We start from the raw sequence: 16,269 nt of genomic DNA, 5'->3' as shown, positions 1-16,269 counted from the left end.
TTGAAACACCAATAAAATTATTCGGGCGGCAAGATTTTCAGTGGGTCGGGCGGCAATGCCAAACAAATGAAATTTTATTTTAGGTCTTATAATACATGTATATCAATTACAATTTGATTAAAAACTATCTTGTGTATGAAATTCAGTATTTCTCATCAAAAGATAAGACAAAGTTAAGCTGGGCCATATTTAATATATTGATATTAGTATCAGGGTTTAAGCTAGGATTTTGAGGGCTTTAGTCACTTTCGCGCTATGAAAATCAACCTTTTTTTTTGTATAACAGCAAGGGACCAAGGATGTATGTTACTAGCTTCATCTTTGCCTTTGTCAGATTTTAAAGGACTTGTAGGCATGATTGGCAGTCAGTATTGTATGATTTGACGGTATTGGCCCTTATTATGAAAGATTCTGACATGCTGGGATGTGGAAACTTAGTTCACAATTTCTCTTCAGTTTGTTCCAGAGGACATTCCTGATCAACAAAAGTTGGATTCATTTTTTTTTGTACAAGGAATCACAGCAGAAATTAATTTGCAATTATTATATCACTGCATAATCATTATCCTTATAAAACGTCTGAATTGATATTTGGAAATCATTTCTATTAAGTTGGAACTGTATAAAATCCTCTTTGCCAATTTTGGGACGAGTTTAAGGACTGAAAGGAGGTTGTAAACAAATCAAGAATAGATAACGTTTACTTCTTTCGGTTTTAAAATGAAACAAAAACGGGAAAGACATGTGGATAGTAAATTCAAAACAAGTCCGGATTCATCAGGAAATTATCATTTTTCGGTTTTAATTCCTTTAGTAAGAGATATATATTTTTCTCTCTCTCTCGTTTAATTGATTCTAAATGATTTTGTATTTTATGTTTTTTATCAGGGTCTATAAATAGTCATAGGACTACTTTCACGCATGCGTAGCACACAGTACAGGAAGCACCTGTGAAGACAATTTGCACGATTTGAATAAAGTACTTTATTATATTTTTTAAAAGGGAATTGTCGAAAGTTTTTGATGGCAATTTATATCAATTATGACGAAAATGCGTTCCAATGATGAATCTACGACAAACAAACTTCAAATTCAATCGTTTGAGAAATAATGAAATTCAAATGCAAACTGTCGGGGGTAACAAATTATTTCGATCAAATGACGAAACTATACTCCTGGTTGTTGAAATGCCAACTGACTGATTTTCCTGGGGAAATAATTATAATGGTCAATTATGAGATTTATTAATAATTAACGGATTAGTGACCCATCAGATGGCGAAAAGCAGATTAGTTGTAATCACAACTTGTAACACCTGTTGAAAATGTTAATTACTTGGGGGTCATAAACTTGTCAAAAACATAAAGACAGGTAGATTTATAGTATTTAAATACGAAAATATTTTTACACTTTCAAAATTTAAGTGACGAAATTGATTTGAAATACTTTTGTCAATGCGAAAACCCCTTCGTAAATTACGAAAGTGACGAGCGCTAGCAAAATCACTGTTAGTATAATAGTCTCAGACAACTGTCAGAGTTAAGCATCTTTAATCAAACAATCCAAATAAATTATCAGGAATTATATACACCAATCAATTAGATGTAACCAAAGTCTGTTAATGCGTATGGAATGTGGAATTTTTCCTTTTTGAATCAATATTTTTCTGTCAGATATTCCATCCATGCGTCCTTAGTTATTATTGTAAAAATACAGATTTTGGTCATAGTTGGTCCAGTTCTGATCAGTAGTTAGAAACGGTCAATGGCGGACGAATGCAAAAATTTACAAAAATAAAAACGATGTTTGACAAGCTGTTTGGAAAGGAAAATTACGTTTTTAATGCAATAAATGGATTAAACATTTACTGGAGGCAACTCTTATCACGTTTAAATGAAGTAAAAGCTTATTTTGCTGCCGAAAGTAAGGTTGATGTACGTTTTCAAGTAACAACTTCAAACAAGCACCAGAAATGCACGAAGTGATAAAAAGTTGTCTTTTTATTAAATAACCTGCAACACACTGTAAAGACAATGCTTCAACCTCTTTTCTGAAGAAAATGAATCGTTTATGTCTGAATTTCTTTCATTATCAATAATAAATTGATGTTTCATCAACTTGGTAAAAATTTAAAATGTCCGATAACGTAAACGACTGAAAGCGAGTATCGTAAACAACAGGGCGACTTGTTTTTGCTTTTGGGGGTTGGAGAAAGCGAAGTGACGGTCGGGAAAGCGACTTCTTTGCTCTAGTTGCCTGGTAGCGTGGGCCCTGATGGACATATTCCTTATTTATTTTAGAATGTTTTTCAATCAGGGTTAAACATATTACATACTCCCAAATTTGAAAGAAATAATTGTGGTGAAACTTTTGTGCTTTTCAGAACTCCAATCTTGTATTGCAAGCAGATAGGTCTCTGATTGACAGGAGAGCGCGTGATGAATCTACAGGTGAGGTTGTCTCCCTTACTGGAAAGTTACTTGGCACAAGAATGGGTGATAAGGCACAGAGAACCAGACCTCCACAGATGGAAGAAAGAAAAGTCAAGTATGTACATATATCTCTCTGGACTAGGGAACCGCTTTATCACAGTATTAACCCTTTCAACGCTATACACAGCATATGCTGCAATGACATACATCGTCCGCCACTGCTATTCGCGGTATATGCTGAGATGACAATGTATTTTTCATCAGGACTCTTAAACCATTCGGTTTTCATTCGGGGCCTCTCTAATTTTTCCTAGTATGAATAGACGATATACAAGGTCTCATTTGCGCTTGAAATCCCAGCAATTTTTATAGTAAAATCATGCAGTAGAAGGAAAATAAAAACAAATATTTTGACAAATGCAAATGGAGGAAATGGGAAACGGAGCTCTAAATATGAAAGTATTTCAGCATTTCTATGGCGAAACTGACAACGAGGATTAGTTAAAAGGTTTCTTGTTATCTCAATGTGTTTATTACATTTAATTCGTGTGGGAAATATGAAATATTTAGTGTAGCGTTGTAAGGGTTAAAGTGACAAACACCAGCAAAGGTTTATTGTGTTTAATGTTTTCCTATTTATTAGCTCACCTGGCCTAAAAGGCCAAGTGAGCTTTTCTCATCAATTGGCATCCGTCGTTGTCGTTAACTTTTACAAAAATCTTCTCCTCTGAAACTACTAGGCCAAATTAAACCAAACTTGGCCACAATCATCTTTTGGGTTGGTAGTCTGAAAAATGTGTCCGGTTACCCGGCCATCAAACCAAGATGGCTGCCATGGCTAAAAATAGAACATGGGGTAAAATGCAGTTTTTGGCTCATAACTCAAAAACCAAAGCATTTAGAGCAAATCTGACACGGGGTAGAATTGTTAAACAGGTGAAGATCTATCTGCCCTGAAATTTTCAGATGAATCGGATAACCTGTTGTTGGGTTGATGCCCCTGAATTAGTAATTTTAAGGAAATTTAGCTGTTTTTGGTTATTATCTTGAATATTATTATAGATAGAGATAAACAGTAAACAGCAATAATGTTCAGCAAAGTAAGATTTACAAATAAGTCAACATGACTGAAATGGTCAGTTGACCCCTTTAGGAGTTATTGCCCTTTATAGTCAATTTTTAACCATTTTTAGCTCACCTGACCTGAAAGGTCAAGTGAGCTTTTCTCATCACTTGGCGTCCGTCGTCCGTCGTCCTGCGTCCTTCGTCCGTCGTCTGTAAACTTTTACAAAAATCTTCTCCTCTGAAACTACTGGGCCAAATTCTACCAAACTTGGCCACAATCATCCTTGGGATATCTTGTTTAAAAAATGTGTGGCGTGACCCGTCAAACCAACCAAGATGGCCGCCATGGCTAAAAATAGAACATAGGGGTAAAATGCAGTTTTTGGCTTATAACTCAAAAACCAAAGCATTTAGAGCAAATCTGACAGGATAAAATTGTTTATCAGGTGAAGATCTATCTGCCCTGAAATTTTCAGACGAATCGGACAACCTGTTGTTGGGTTGCTGCCCCTGAAATGGTTATTTTAAGGAAATTTTGCAGTTTTTGGTTATTATCTTGAATACTATTATAGATAGAGATAAACTGTACACAGCAATAATGTTCAGCAGAGTAAGACCTACAAATAAGTTAACATGACCAAAATTGCCAGTCGACCCCTTAAGGAGTTATTGCCCTTTATAGTAAATTTTTGACAACTTTTCATAATTTTTTGTTGCTTTTCTAAAAATCTTCTTCTCTTATACTACTTTGCCAAATTTAATCAAACTTGGCGACAATTATCATTGTGGTTTATAGTTTAAAAAATGTGTCCGATGACCCAGCCTACCAAACAAAATGGCCGACATGGCTAAAATTAGAACATAGTGGTAAAATGCAGTTTTTGGAAAATGACGCAGTCATTGTTCCATTACTGGCGACCTGAACTTCATTACATTTCTCTGCCTACCGCGCTTGGTTTCGTATTTACTATTTTCTATACAAACTGGAATCTGCTTGTGTTATCATTAATTATGCATGAGAGGTCATTGTGTAGTAATCAGCCAGGAACCAGTTTACAAACTAACTGGTTTCTGCTTGTATTCCACTACACTCGGACAAAGTGTTGTAGTTTGACGGGAACCAGTTTAGTATTTGTAAACTACAAAACGGAATCGGTTATTGTTCATTCCGTTTTGGTGTTTCATACCGACTTTTATGGCTTGAATAAGCTTAAGACCCTTCAAACATTAATGTGATAGGTATATTAAAGACTGTTTTACAAAAGGATGGAACTGTTTTGCTTTCAAAGTCGTACTATAGTGATATCTGTTATGTACGGATTTCCACTCTCACCGGTTAATTTCTTTTTTTACACGTGCTTTTGAAACTTCCTGTTTAAACATCGCAAGTTTTAAAATTGTTTTTTGAGTGAATTTAACTTATTTTAACAATCATGAAGCGTTCCAGAATCATTTTCAAGCAGTTTCTTCTTCTCTTTGATGATGGAAAATAGGTTTTTCTCAAGAAAATACCGCAAACGATCGCAGAGGAATTGAAACGTACAAGTCAAGTCGGCACCTGGTTAAATTGGCATCTAGTCAAATCGGCACCTATTTGACGTCAATTCGGCATCCAATAATATTTGTTATAATATTTTCTATTCAATTAATTAATAACTGTTACCAAGAACATAGTGAATATGTTGTTGTGTATTTAGGTAAACAACGAAACCAAAGTGAAATTATGTTGTTGTGTATAAAGGTAAACAACGAAGCCCTTACCCAAGCTGTTGTTTTAACAATTAGACAATTATTAAAAAAAAATGGAAAACTATGAGTCCCTTTCAATAAATCAAACTTTCATGCCAAATAATAAGCAAATTTAAGGTGGTTTTTTTTTCAGTAAAGTTTAAAAAGCATTAAACAAACAATCCTGTAAAATGCTCAACTGGTTTAAATAATGCATAAAAATATCCAATATCTCATGTATTAGTCCAAATAATTATGACGTCTGGCAAGGCTATTTTATTTTGTTTCTGTGACGTCTTCCTACGAAGTTCATAGGAAGGCTTTCTTAGGAAGGCGTCCCAGAAAAAAATTAACATAGCCTTGCGGTCATAGAAATTGAAGGTGTCCCAGAATAAAATTAAAAAAGCCTTGCCAGATGTAATAATTATTTTGACTACTCATATATATATCATTAAAAATACACCAAAAATGTCATTTAGTTGAGAAAAATAAATATATACAAAATGTACAATGAACACCCAAAAAATGTGAAAGTTAGTATTTAACTCTTTTTGCTTAAATACTGAAAAAAATTCTGGCAACCCCTTACTTATTTTTACTCTTTTTGCTTAAAATACTGTTAAAATATATATTTAACATGGGTGACGAATTGACTATATCAGGTGTCTATTTAACCAGGTGCTGATTTGTCCAGGTGCCAATTTAACCAGGTGCCGGTTTGACTAGAATTCTTTGACAAATGTTTGAAATTACCTGAGTTTCATTAACAAGATTGTTTACTTAATATTTTGTGGTATCAGGTCTGTTCGCGCCCAATACACTTTCGCACCTTGCAGGTTCGCACCTCGCACGTTCGCACCCAAGGTCCGTTCGCACTCTACTCATTCGCGCTCAATTTTAATTCAAATTCAAGTTGAATAATTGGAAAATCATGATTGTTGTTTTAAATTGCTTTGGTGTAAATACTGAATGTATTTATAGCTTGGTATGAGTAAAACATTGAAGATTTTAAAGGAAAAACACAAAAGATAATTGTTTTTAACAGCTTGGTCCCTTTGATCTGAAACAATAAAATATAAGAACCAAAATATAGCAATCCACTATTATAACCAAAACATGATAAAATCTATTTAACACACAGAAAAAAACATAGTCAGAATCTCACTTCATTTTGAAAGAAGTCAATGAAACAAAGTTATAGCAATACACTAACCAAAACATGATTAAGAGTTATTCAACACAAAATAAAACGTTGACAAAATACCACTTTAATTAGAAAGGATTATTATTATTTTTAACAATACGCTATCCAAAACATGATTAAGATTTATTCAACACAAATAAAAATGCTGTCTCACTTTATTTTGAGACAATGACAACAATTATACTTATAAGAAAACACTTGCTTTCAGAGTTATTAAACACAAAACCAATTAAGATTGGGTGCGAACATTTAGGGTGTGAAAGTGAAAGGGGGCGAACATGAGTGGGCGCGAACGGACCCGGATTCAGACTATGTACCAGTGAGAAATATACAAGCCTTTCTACGGTATTTATTTGTACAATTCAGGTAGTCTTAACCTATTCATTTGTTTTAAAAAAACAGCCAGTTGTCACCTTCACTTCACACACACACATATATACGAATATCAATTATATGCTTACGAGACATGTTGCATTGTTAAACTAATTACGGTATGTGAAAATCTAGACTTGCATAAAAACTATCCCAATATTAGAGACAGTGGCGTCATTTTTCTTCAGAGCTTTCAGCTCTTTGATTGCTTTATATCTTTGAAACCAAGACATTTAGGGCAAATCTTTCAAGATTTTAATGTCCATCAGAATAAGATATATCCCCTCACAAATTTTCAGTTGAATCGGACAACCTGTTGTTGGGTTGCTGCCCTTAAATTGGTTATTTTAAGAAAATTTTGCAGTTTTTGGTTATTATCTTGAATACTATTATAGATAGAGATAAACTGTAAACAGCAATAATGTTCAGCAAAGTAAGATCTACAAATAAGTCAGCTTGATCAAAATTGTTAGAGGACCCCCTAAGGAGTTATTGCCCTTTAGAGTCAATATTAAACAACTTTTCCTCATTTTTGTAACTTGTATAAAAATCTTTTCTAAAACTACTTGGCCAAATTTAACCAAACTTGGCCACAATCATAATACTAGGGTATCTAATTTTAAAAAGAGTGTCTAATGACCCCGCCTACCAACAAAGATGGCCGACATCAGTAAACACATTATCAGGTGAGCGACACAGGCTCTTGAGAGCCTCTAGTTCGTAAATCTTAGTAATATTTTACAAAAATCTCCTCCTCTGAAACTACTTGGCCAAATTAATCCAAACTTGGCCACAATCATCTTTTGGGTTGGTAGTTTGAAAAATGTGTCCGGTTACACGGCCATCAAACCAAGATGGCTGCCATGGCTAAAAATAGAACATGGGGTAAAATGCAGTTTTTGGCTCATAACTCAAAACCCAAAGCATTTAGAGCAAATCTGACATGGGGGTAAAATTGTTTATCAGTTCAAGATCTATCTGCCCAGAAATTGTCAGATGAATTGGACAATCTGTTGTTGGGTTGCTGGTCCTGAATTAGTAATTTTAAGGAAATTTTGCTCTTTTTGGTTATTATCTTGAATATTATTATAGATAGAGATAAACTATAAACAGCAATAATGTTCAGCAAAGTAAGATTTACAAATAAGTCAACATGACTGAAATGGTCAGTTGACCCCTTTAGGAGTTATTGCCCTTTATAGTCAATTTTTAACCATTTTTCGTAAATCTTAGTAATCTTTTACAAAAATCTTCTCCTCTGAAACTACTTGGCCACAATCATCTGTTGGGTTAGTTGTTTGGAAAAATGTGTCCGGTGACCCGACCATCCAACCAAGATGGCCGCCATGGCTAAAAATAGAGCATGGGGTAAAATGCAGTTTTTGGCTTATAACTCAAAACCCAAAGCATTTAGAGCAAATCTGACATTGGATAAAATTGTTTATCAGGTCAACATTTATCTGCTCTGAAATTTTTAGATGAATCGGACAACCCGTTGTTGGGTTGCTGACCCTGAATTGTAAGTTTTAAGGAAATTTTGCTGTTTTTGGTCATTATCTTGAATATTATTATTGTTAGAGATAAACTGTAAACAACAATAATGTTCAGCAAAGTAAGATTTACAAACAAGTCAACATGACCGAAATGGTCAATTGACCCCCTTAAGAGTTATTGTTCTTTATAGTCAATTTTTAACAATTTTCATAAAATTTGTAAATTTTTACTAACATTTTCCACTGAAACTAATGGGCCAAGTTCATTATAGATAAAGATAATTTTAAGCAGCAAGAATGTTCAGTAAAGTAAGATGTACAAACACATCACCATCACCAAAACACAATTTTGTCATGAATCCATCTGCTTCCTTTAATATTCACATAGACCAAGGTGAGCGACACAGGCTCTTTAGAGCCTCTAGTTATGATTTGTGCTCAACGGTTCACATAGTGGAATACGCATGTTATGAGTACTCAGTCTCAGTAAAAAAAAACTCATATTGGTGGTTTATAGCTTTTAAAAAACTTATGCAAATGAAGATGAAAATTTTGCATCTGTATATTATCTTTATAACAATTCACTACACTATACTGTAAAACCTATTTAAAAATTCATCAAAGATACCAAGCTTATAACATGGCATGAAATTTGAATACACAGATTTGTCTACAATATAATACTGATCAAGGGTGCCCAAATAATTACAGAAAGGCAAAATCAAATGCCAAGCCGAAAAGCACTTAAAAACAAAAAAAATTTAAAAGTTGTGAAATCTATGCCTGGGGTGAAAAACCTTAGTGTTTTGTATATTCAACTTTTTTTTATAACAATGAGCTTACAGAAAGTTAGCTTATCAATAATATTTCACTTCACTGCAAAAGTATGACTACTGGGCTGATGAAACCATTTTGGATAACATTTGTTAAAATATCATTAAATAGGATTTTTTTAACTTTATAATTTGAAGACAGTGACTTGTCTACCATGTAGATTATGAGGAAAAAAGAGAAAACAAAGAAGGCAAGTGACCATTGTAAAATTTCCACAATAAAGTAAAGTGTGTATACTATTGAAACTTCTTAGATTTTCAAAGTGTATTCACTATTGATGAATGTTATTTCGTATCAACCATCTTATTTAAAGAAAAGAAAATTTAGTTTGAAGATATTGGACTACAATTTTTTGTTGTATTTCTTAGGCGTAGGAAAAGAGACGAAGCGCAGCATGACATGCTTAAAATGAAAGGAACAACATTGTTGTCTGATGGTATTGATGAAATGGTAGGGATACAATATAGACCAAAGACTCAGGACACAAGACAAACTTATGAAGTTATCCTTAGCTTTATACAGGCTGCAATTGGTGACCAGGTATGTCATTCAAAATACTGTACAAAATTTTAAGTTACTAATAATCTTGACAGTTTTTGGAAGAAGAATTTTCTACATTCATTTTGCACTTCAACCAATGTAAGGCTAGATTACTTGAACCTGAAAAGAAATCCAAATGACACGATAAGTTCAAAAGTGTTTTCTGATGTCAAAACTTATGAAAAACTAGTTCTTGTTTTGTAAAAAAATAGAGAAACAACTGGTTTTGCTAGGATTTCATTGAAGAAATAATCTTTTCTTGATTGAATCCATGTGTCAAATATTATTTGTTGCCCAACATTTATCATATAGCCACTAAAATACACTAGTGTTTGGGTGCAATCAACAGTTTTTTTTCTATGACGTCATATTTTGAGGGACCATGTATAGTTGATCCTTAGTGGTGTTAATGTTAATGAAGATACTTGTATAAAACTAGATATCATTAGAATCAGAATTTTCTCTAGTTTATAATGAAATAAAAATAAATTGTACTTTTAATAGTATCAAAAAGTTTTATCCAGAGAAAATAGGAAAAACATTGCCTAATCTATGCATAAAAAACTTGAAATCAGATCATGTGCACACCCATGAAGACATGACACATGCACATATTTTATAATCAAAACTATGAATTTCATAGGTTTTTACCTGGTCTTTCAAAAAAAATCATGCTTCAGGGTACGTTCGCCTTCTCCGAAAAGAGCTACAGCGGCTGCAATTAACTTTTCAATTTTCACTGCCAAAAAAACAGGATGTTTACAGTGTTGTCTCCCCTCAAAATACCTATGTCTAATCTATTTTTTAAAATTATTTTAATCATTCAACCTGTTTTAATTGAAGCTAATTAACTTATTTTTACAATCAAATACAAAAAACCTGATACTTTTTCACCAATTATGTTGATAAAAAGGCACTTCCCTCCATGTCTATTTTTAGTCGGGGGAATAACCCCTAGTTTTTTATACGAAACTGTTTATAGCACCCTTTGGATTCCTACAGATATATTTGTATATTTCAGCCAAGAGATGTCCTATGTGGAGCTGCTGACGAAGTCTTAGTTGTACTGAAGAATGACAGAATGAAAGATAAAGAAAAGAAAAAAGATGTAGAATCATTGTTAGGTGAAATTGCTGAGGAAAGGTTTGCTCTTTTAGTAAATCTTGGCAAGAAAATTTCTGACTGGGGACAAGAAGAGAAGATGCAGACAGGTAATACTTTAGGACTATAACTCCATCAACTCCAACAAGGAGTCTTCTGACAATTTTGGTCAAACATCTTGCCTAAACAGATTATCTCTAACAACTAACAAAATGACAAATGGAACAACTTATCAGTCTTAGAGAACTCACAGTTTCTGGGGGCCAGTTCAAAGCTCATTTCAACTACTAACTTTGAACTATCTTAGTGGACAACTGTAAAGCATGTGTCGTGTGACAATTTCTCATACAGGCAAACTGTTATTTTTTGGACTATTAATCAGGGTTTGACACTAACATTAGAGGTGATGTAGTCCACAGGACTACCAAGGAAAAATTTTGGGTAGTCCTGGTAGTCCACCTCTATCACCGGTGAGGGCCGCAACGCGGCCCGAACTAGCTAGGGGGGTTTGGGGGCATGCCCCCCCAAGAAATTTTTTTGAAATAAGATGCAATTTCCTGCCATCTGAGCACCTCAAAAGCACACAAATGTTCATTTGAGTTTTGAAAATATTTTTTTTTTTTTAGATAAATTAAAGTTGACATTCAGTGAATAAATTTTATTACTCCTGAACTTTTACCATCAGAAAATTTTGAAAAATGAAATGCAAAATCTGTATATCTGAGACAGTTTCTAAGGCCTTGTTAGGTTGACCTTTTATTCCAGGATTATTTAGAAAAAAAGGATAAAAATAAGTCAAAAGTTTTCATTAATTCTTCAAACAGTTTATAAGATTTTTCTTGTAGTGATACAATGTCTTTGTTTGTGAACTAGAGGTCAACTTCATCATTACTGTTGAAAGCAATTCAGTGGATATGTTGCTAAAACAAAATGCCTTTAATACCATTTTGAATGACATGCATATATGGGTTTTTTTTAATAAGAAAGCCACCAAAAATATTGTTGGCTTTTTTTTCAAACTAACTCTTCCTGTTTCTTTTTTTGGGGGTAATAATTTGTTTATCCAAATTTGGGAAGTATTTTTTTTTTTTTTATCTCTGACACCTATGTTTTTATTGCTGACCTTTGCTGTCTATTCTGCAGTTTCGTCACATTTTGGTTATCAGACATTTTCATTTTACATTGAAAATCCCATGTGTTTCAAACACTGTGAAGATTCTGATCAGAAATCTGGATCTCAAAAGTGCTTTCATAATAACAATATAAAATTTACGTTCTTCCAAATGCCATCACTGTCTTTGAATAATGTAAACATAATTGGGAGGACTTTTATGCCAATTTTTAGCATTGAAATAGCCAGACCATATACAAATTTCCAGGTGGTCCACAGGACTACTGATTAACCATGTTTTGGTAGTCCTCCTAGATTTTAGGGGGGCACCGGACTAGCGGACTACCGTTAGTGTCGAACCCTGTTAATTGACCTCACAATTTATATTTAAAAGAATAAATGTCTAAACATGTTATGGCAGCTACTGAAAAAAGAAGAATTTAAATTTAAATAAGATTTAAAATGATTCAGGATATTCTCTAATACTTTTTCAGTTTTCATGACATGTAATTTTTTCATCAAATTTTAAGAATGAAAATAGATATATATTGAAATATAATGCTTAACTTTTACAAATTGTAGTCATTTTTGGGGCCCTTTATAGCCTGCTGTTGGGTGTAAGTCGAGGCTCTGCATTGAAAGATGTACTTTGACCTATAATGGTTTACTTTCACAAATTGTGACTTGGATGGAGAGTTGTCTCTTTGGCACTTATACCACATCTTCTTATATCTCTTATTTGTAATTCTAATTAGAACTCAATGTATGTTATTTTTACAGATGACAACATTGATGAGACCTATGGTGTTAATGTACAGTTTGAAGAATCTGAAGATGAGGTAAGAATAAGATAGATGATAAGTGCAGAGATAAGTTTCAGTAAAATATAGGTTTTAATAAGTTTAAACACATGTGATAGGCTATGAAAGAACTGTGGAAGGCTGATTGATATTTAAAAAGGCATCTTTCTTGTGCAAACCTTTGTTGTTGGTTTTTTTTTTTAAAGATAAAGAGTATGAAATGCATTTTATATTTGCACTAGACATTACAAAGTATTGCTGTTTTTCTCCTATCAAGAATAAATATATAAAAGGAGAATTAAGGCAAATGCTACATAATAACACTAGCTAAACATTATATAAATCTTGAGTCTTCAACGATTGACGATAACTTTTCAAATTATCTAATTGTTGATTTGAAATACTTGCATGTATAAATTTCATTTTGTATTTATACCCCCGCTTTAAAAAAGGGGGGGTATACTGTTTTACCTCTGTCTGTCAGTTCGTCCGTCAGTCCGTCCGTCAGTCAGTCCGTCCCATGAAACTTTCGTCACATTTTTCTCAGGAACTACACATCCACCCTTTCTGTAATTTGGTATCAACATTTATATATGTCAGCCAAACCGTGTGATGCGTTTTCAGATTCATCACTTGACAACTTCCTGTTTACCGAACACTTGTATGATTTTACACATGATAGCCAAGTTGAAAATTTTCGTCAAATTTTTCTTAGGAACTACAATACAAGGATTTCTAAAATTTGGTTTCAGGATTTATATAAGTCAGCTATAGCGTGTGATGCGTTTTCAGATTCATCACTTGACAACTTTCTGTTTACCGAACACTTGTATGATTTTACACATGATAGCCAAGTTGAAAATTTTCGTCACATTTTTCTCAGGAACTACAATACAAGGATTTCTGAAATTTGGTTTCAGGATTTATATAAGTCAGCTATACCGTGTGATGCGTTTTCAGATTCATCACTTGACAACTTCCTGTTTACTGAACACTTGTATGATTTTACACATGATAGCCAAGTTGAAAATTTTCGTCACATTTTTCTCAGGAACTACAATACAAGGATTTCTGAAATTTGGTTTCAGGATTTATATAAGTCAGCTATACCGTGTGATGCGTTTTCAGATTCATCACTTGACAACTTCCTGTTTACTGAACACTTGTATGATTTTACACATGATAGCCAAGTTGAAAATTTTCGTCACATTTTTCTCAGGAACTACAATACAAGGATTTCTGAAATTTGGTTTCAGGATTTATATAAGTCAGCTATAGCGTGTGATGCGTTTTCAGATTCATCACTTGACAACTTCCTGTTTACCGAACACTTGCATATTTTTACACTATTAATATTATCCATTTGCGGCGGGGGTATCATCAGTGAGCAGTAGCTCGCAGTTTCACTTGTTTTTTCTGATGTGTCTCTTTTTCATTGCTTGTCACATTGAACATGTGTTTAGTGGGTTATTTTCTAGCAATTTTTTATGATGTCATGTGTCCATTAACAGTTTTTTCGTCTTTATTTATATACTGAAACACATCTTTTTTTAAAACGCAAAAAAAAAAGCTATTCCTTTGAAATGGATGTAGAAGGTTAGGGGGATTTCCAAAATCGTCTCAGAAGAAACTTAACTTCTTGAGTAATTTTGTATGTATCAAATGGACTTGCAACCATAAACAACCCATTACCAATGTCTAAAAATAAAACTTCCTTAGCTACACTATAACATATATTTCAATGGAATAGCAACCTTATCTAAACAAAAAAATTGTAACTTATATTAAAAGTGTCTCAGTTAAGTTGTTACAGTGTAGGTGTAATACCATCATTGATTTTCCCCTATTAGTCTTTGTTAAATTGGCATTTAAAAAAAAATTGTACAGTATTTACCTTTATTTCAACCAAAGAAATACTTTGCATGAATAAAGTTTAATCCTTTCCAGTGCTACAGTGAAAATTTCACTACAGTGAAAATTTCACACTACATTTCATTGCATATAAGAAAGTAACCATCACCGGAAGTAAACAGCCCAAATTTTACACTGTTATTTACTGGTTACCTGCTTTGGTAACTATGTAACGTTAACTTTCCAAAATATTTTATAAGACCATCAAATAAAAAAGGAATGATGCTTTCAGACACTCAACATACATGTTTATGACTCAGAAAAATTTAAGTGCATTGAAATGCAGGGTTAATTTCCTACAACTGTCAAATTCAAGGGAATATTTTTTTAGACTTACTTTCCTATACAACCGGATGTGACGTACCATGATTTGGTGGTATTACACCTAAAGTTTTAATGATTATGTCATCTCATTGTGACAAGCTTTAATTAAGTTTGAAAATGCAAACTTACATTTTGAAAAGGTATTGGTATAATAACATAATTTCTATCTATTCCTTTCTTGTCCAATGACAGTATGGAACAGGAAAATTTAATCTTTCTCTAGACCCTGGCATCTTAGTTGTCTTCTGGTTTAGTTGGCGATAAAATTGAGAATGGAAATTGGGAATGTGTCAAAGAGACAACAACCCGACCAAAGAGCAGATAACAGTTATAAAGGCCACCACTGAGTCCTCAGGCTATTCTTGCTTAACCTGTATTGTTTTGTGGACTTATGATAAAAAATATTCATATATTGGTATTTTTTAGGATGATTTTGATGTAGTAGGAGAAATAAAAGAAGAAGATGCTGAGGATGATGATGAGGAAGGTGTAGAAGCTGAAGTGGATGCAACTTTAACAGCTAACGTAAGTAATACTTTTATACTGTGGATTCGTTAATATTCGTTGGATATTTATTTTCAATAGGAAAACAGTGGAACCATGATTTTAAATTTCCAACAAAATACAAGTTTTCTAAAGTAATGTATGCAGACTTCGCCAAAACCACGATTTTAAATATCCATGAAAATTAGTTCCCACGAAAATAAATGAATCTACAGTAGTATCATTACAATGGACAGTGAATGATCTGTAATATTGAATGAGTCAAAATGGAATGTCATGGAATGAAAAGGTCAAACTTTTAATAGCTATGACAAATAGTCAGAAGTTGTTTCCTTATTAGTTCAAAATAATTTTACTTCATGTAAGTTGAGTTTATATTTTCAGTATTTTCTTGAAATGATAAATGTAAAGCTTAATAATTTTATACATGTAAAATAAGTTTATTAGCTCTGTACATAGATTAATTTGGGGGGGATTATAAATTGTAGTGAAATAATTTCTGAACATGAAAAACTCATTTAAGGTTAACCAATTTTGAATTTCAGTTACAAAAAAGACGTGAAGAAGCAGGTAAATCTGAATCAGGCCTCCATCCTCGGGATATTGATGCTTTCTGGTTACAGAGAAAACTCAGTAAAAGTTATACGGATGATCCTACCATGGCTCAAACTAAAGCTGGAGAAATTTTAGATATATTGAAAGTAAGGATATATGTATAGTTTTAAAATTGCTGCTACTTCAATAAACAAAATGAAAGATATTTAGAACACTTACACTGTATCAGTGTAAGAATTAAGTAATTATTTAAGAAATCTGGTATTCACATTAGCAAGTTTTTATAATGGAAACC

General features: G+C 33.1%; 1 protein-coding gene across 2 annotated transcripts in view; it reads left to right on the top strand.

The window, feature by feature from the left end:
- The window catches only part of LOC139521702 (U5 small nuclear ribonucleoprotein 200 kDa helicase-like), a 50,536-nt gene that overhangs the window by 6,073 nt on the left and 28,194 nt on the right, over positions 1-16,269 (top strand). For both annotated transcript variants that reach the window (XM_071315236.1, XM_071315237.1), the window contains exons 2-7: positions 2,384-2,547; positions 9,497-9,668; positions 10,690-10,879; positions 12,661-12,719; positions 15,342-15,440; positions 15,965-16,120. In XM_071315236.1, the coding sequence (XP_071171337.1) occupies positions 2,384-2,547; positions 9,497-9,668; positions 10,690-10,879; positions 12,661-12,719; positions 15,342-15,440; positions 15,965-16,120 (840 nt within the window). The remainder of the gene's footprint in view (positions 1-2,383; positions 2,548-9,496; positions 9,669-10,689; positions 10,880-12,660; positions 12,720-15,341; positions 15,441-15,964; positions 16,121-16,269) is intronic.

This window comes from Mytilus edulis, chromosome 4 (genome assembly GCF_963676685.1).
Source record: "Mytilus edulis chromosome 4, xbMytEdul2.2, whole genome shotgun sequence".
Lineage (NCBI taxonomy): Eukaryota > Metazoa > Mollusca > Bivalvia > Mytilida > Mytilidae > Mytilus > Mytilus edulis.
This window is presented reverse-complemented; position numbering and strand designations above follow the sequence as displayed.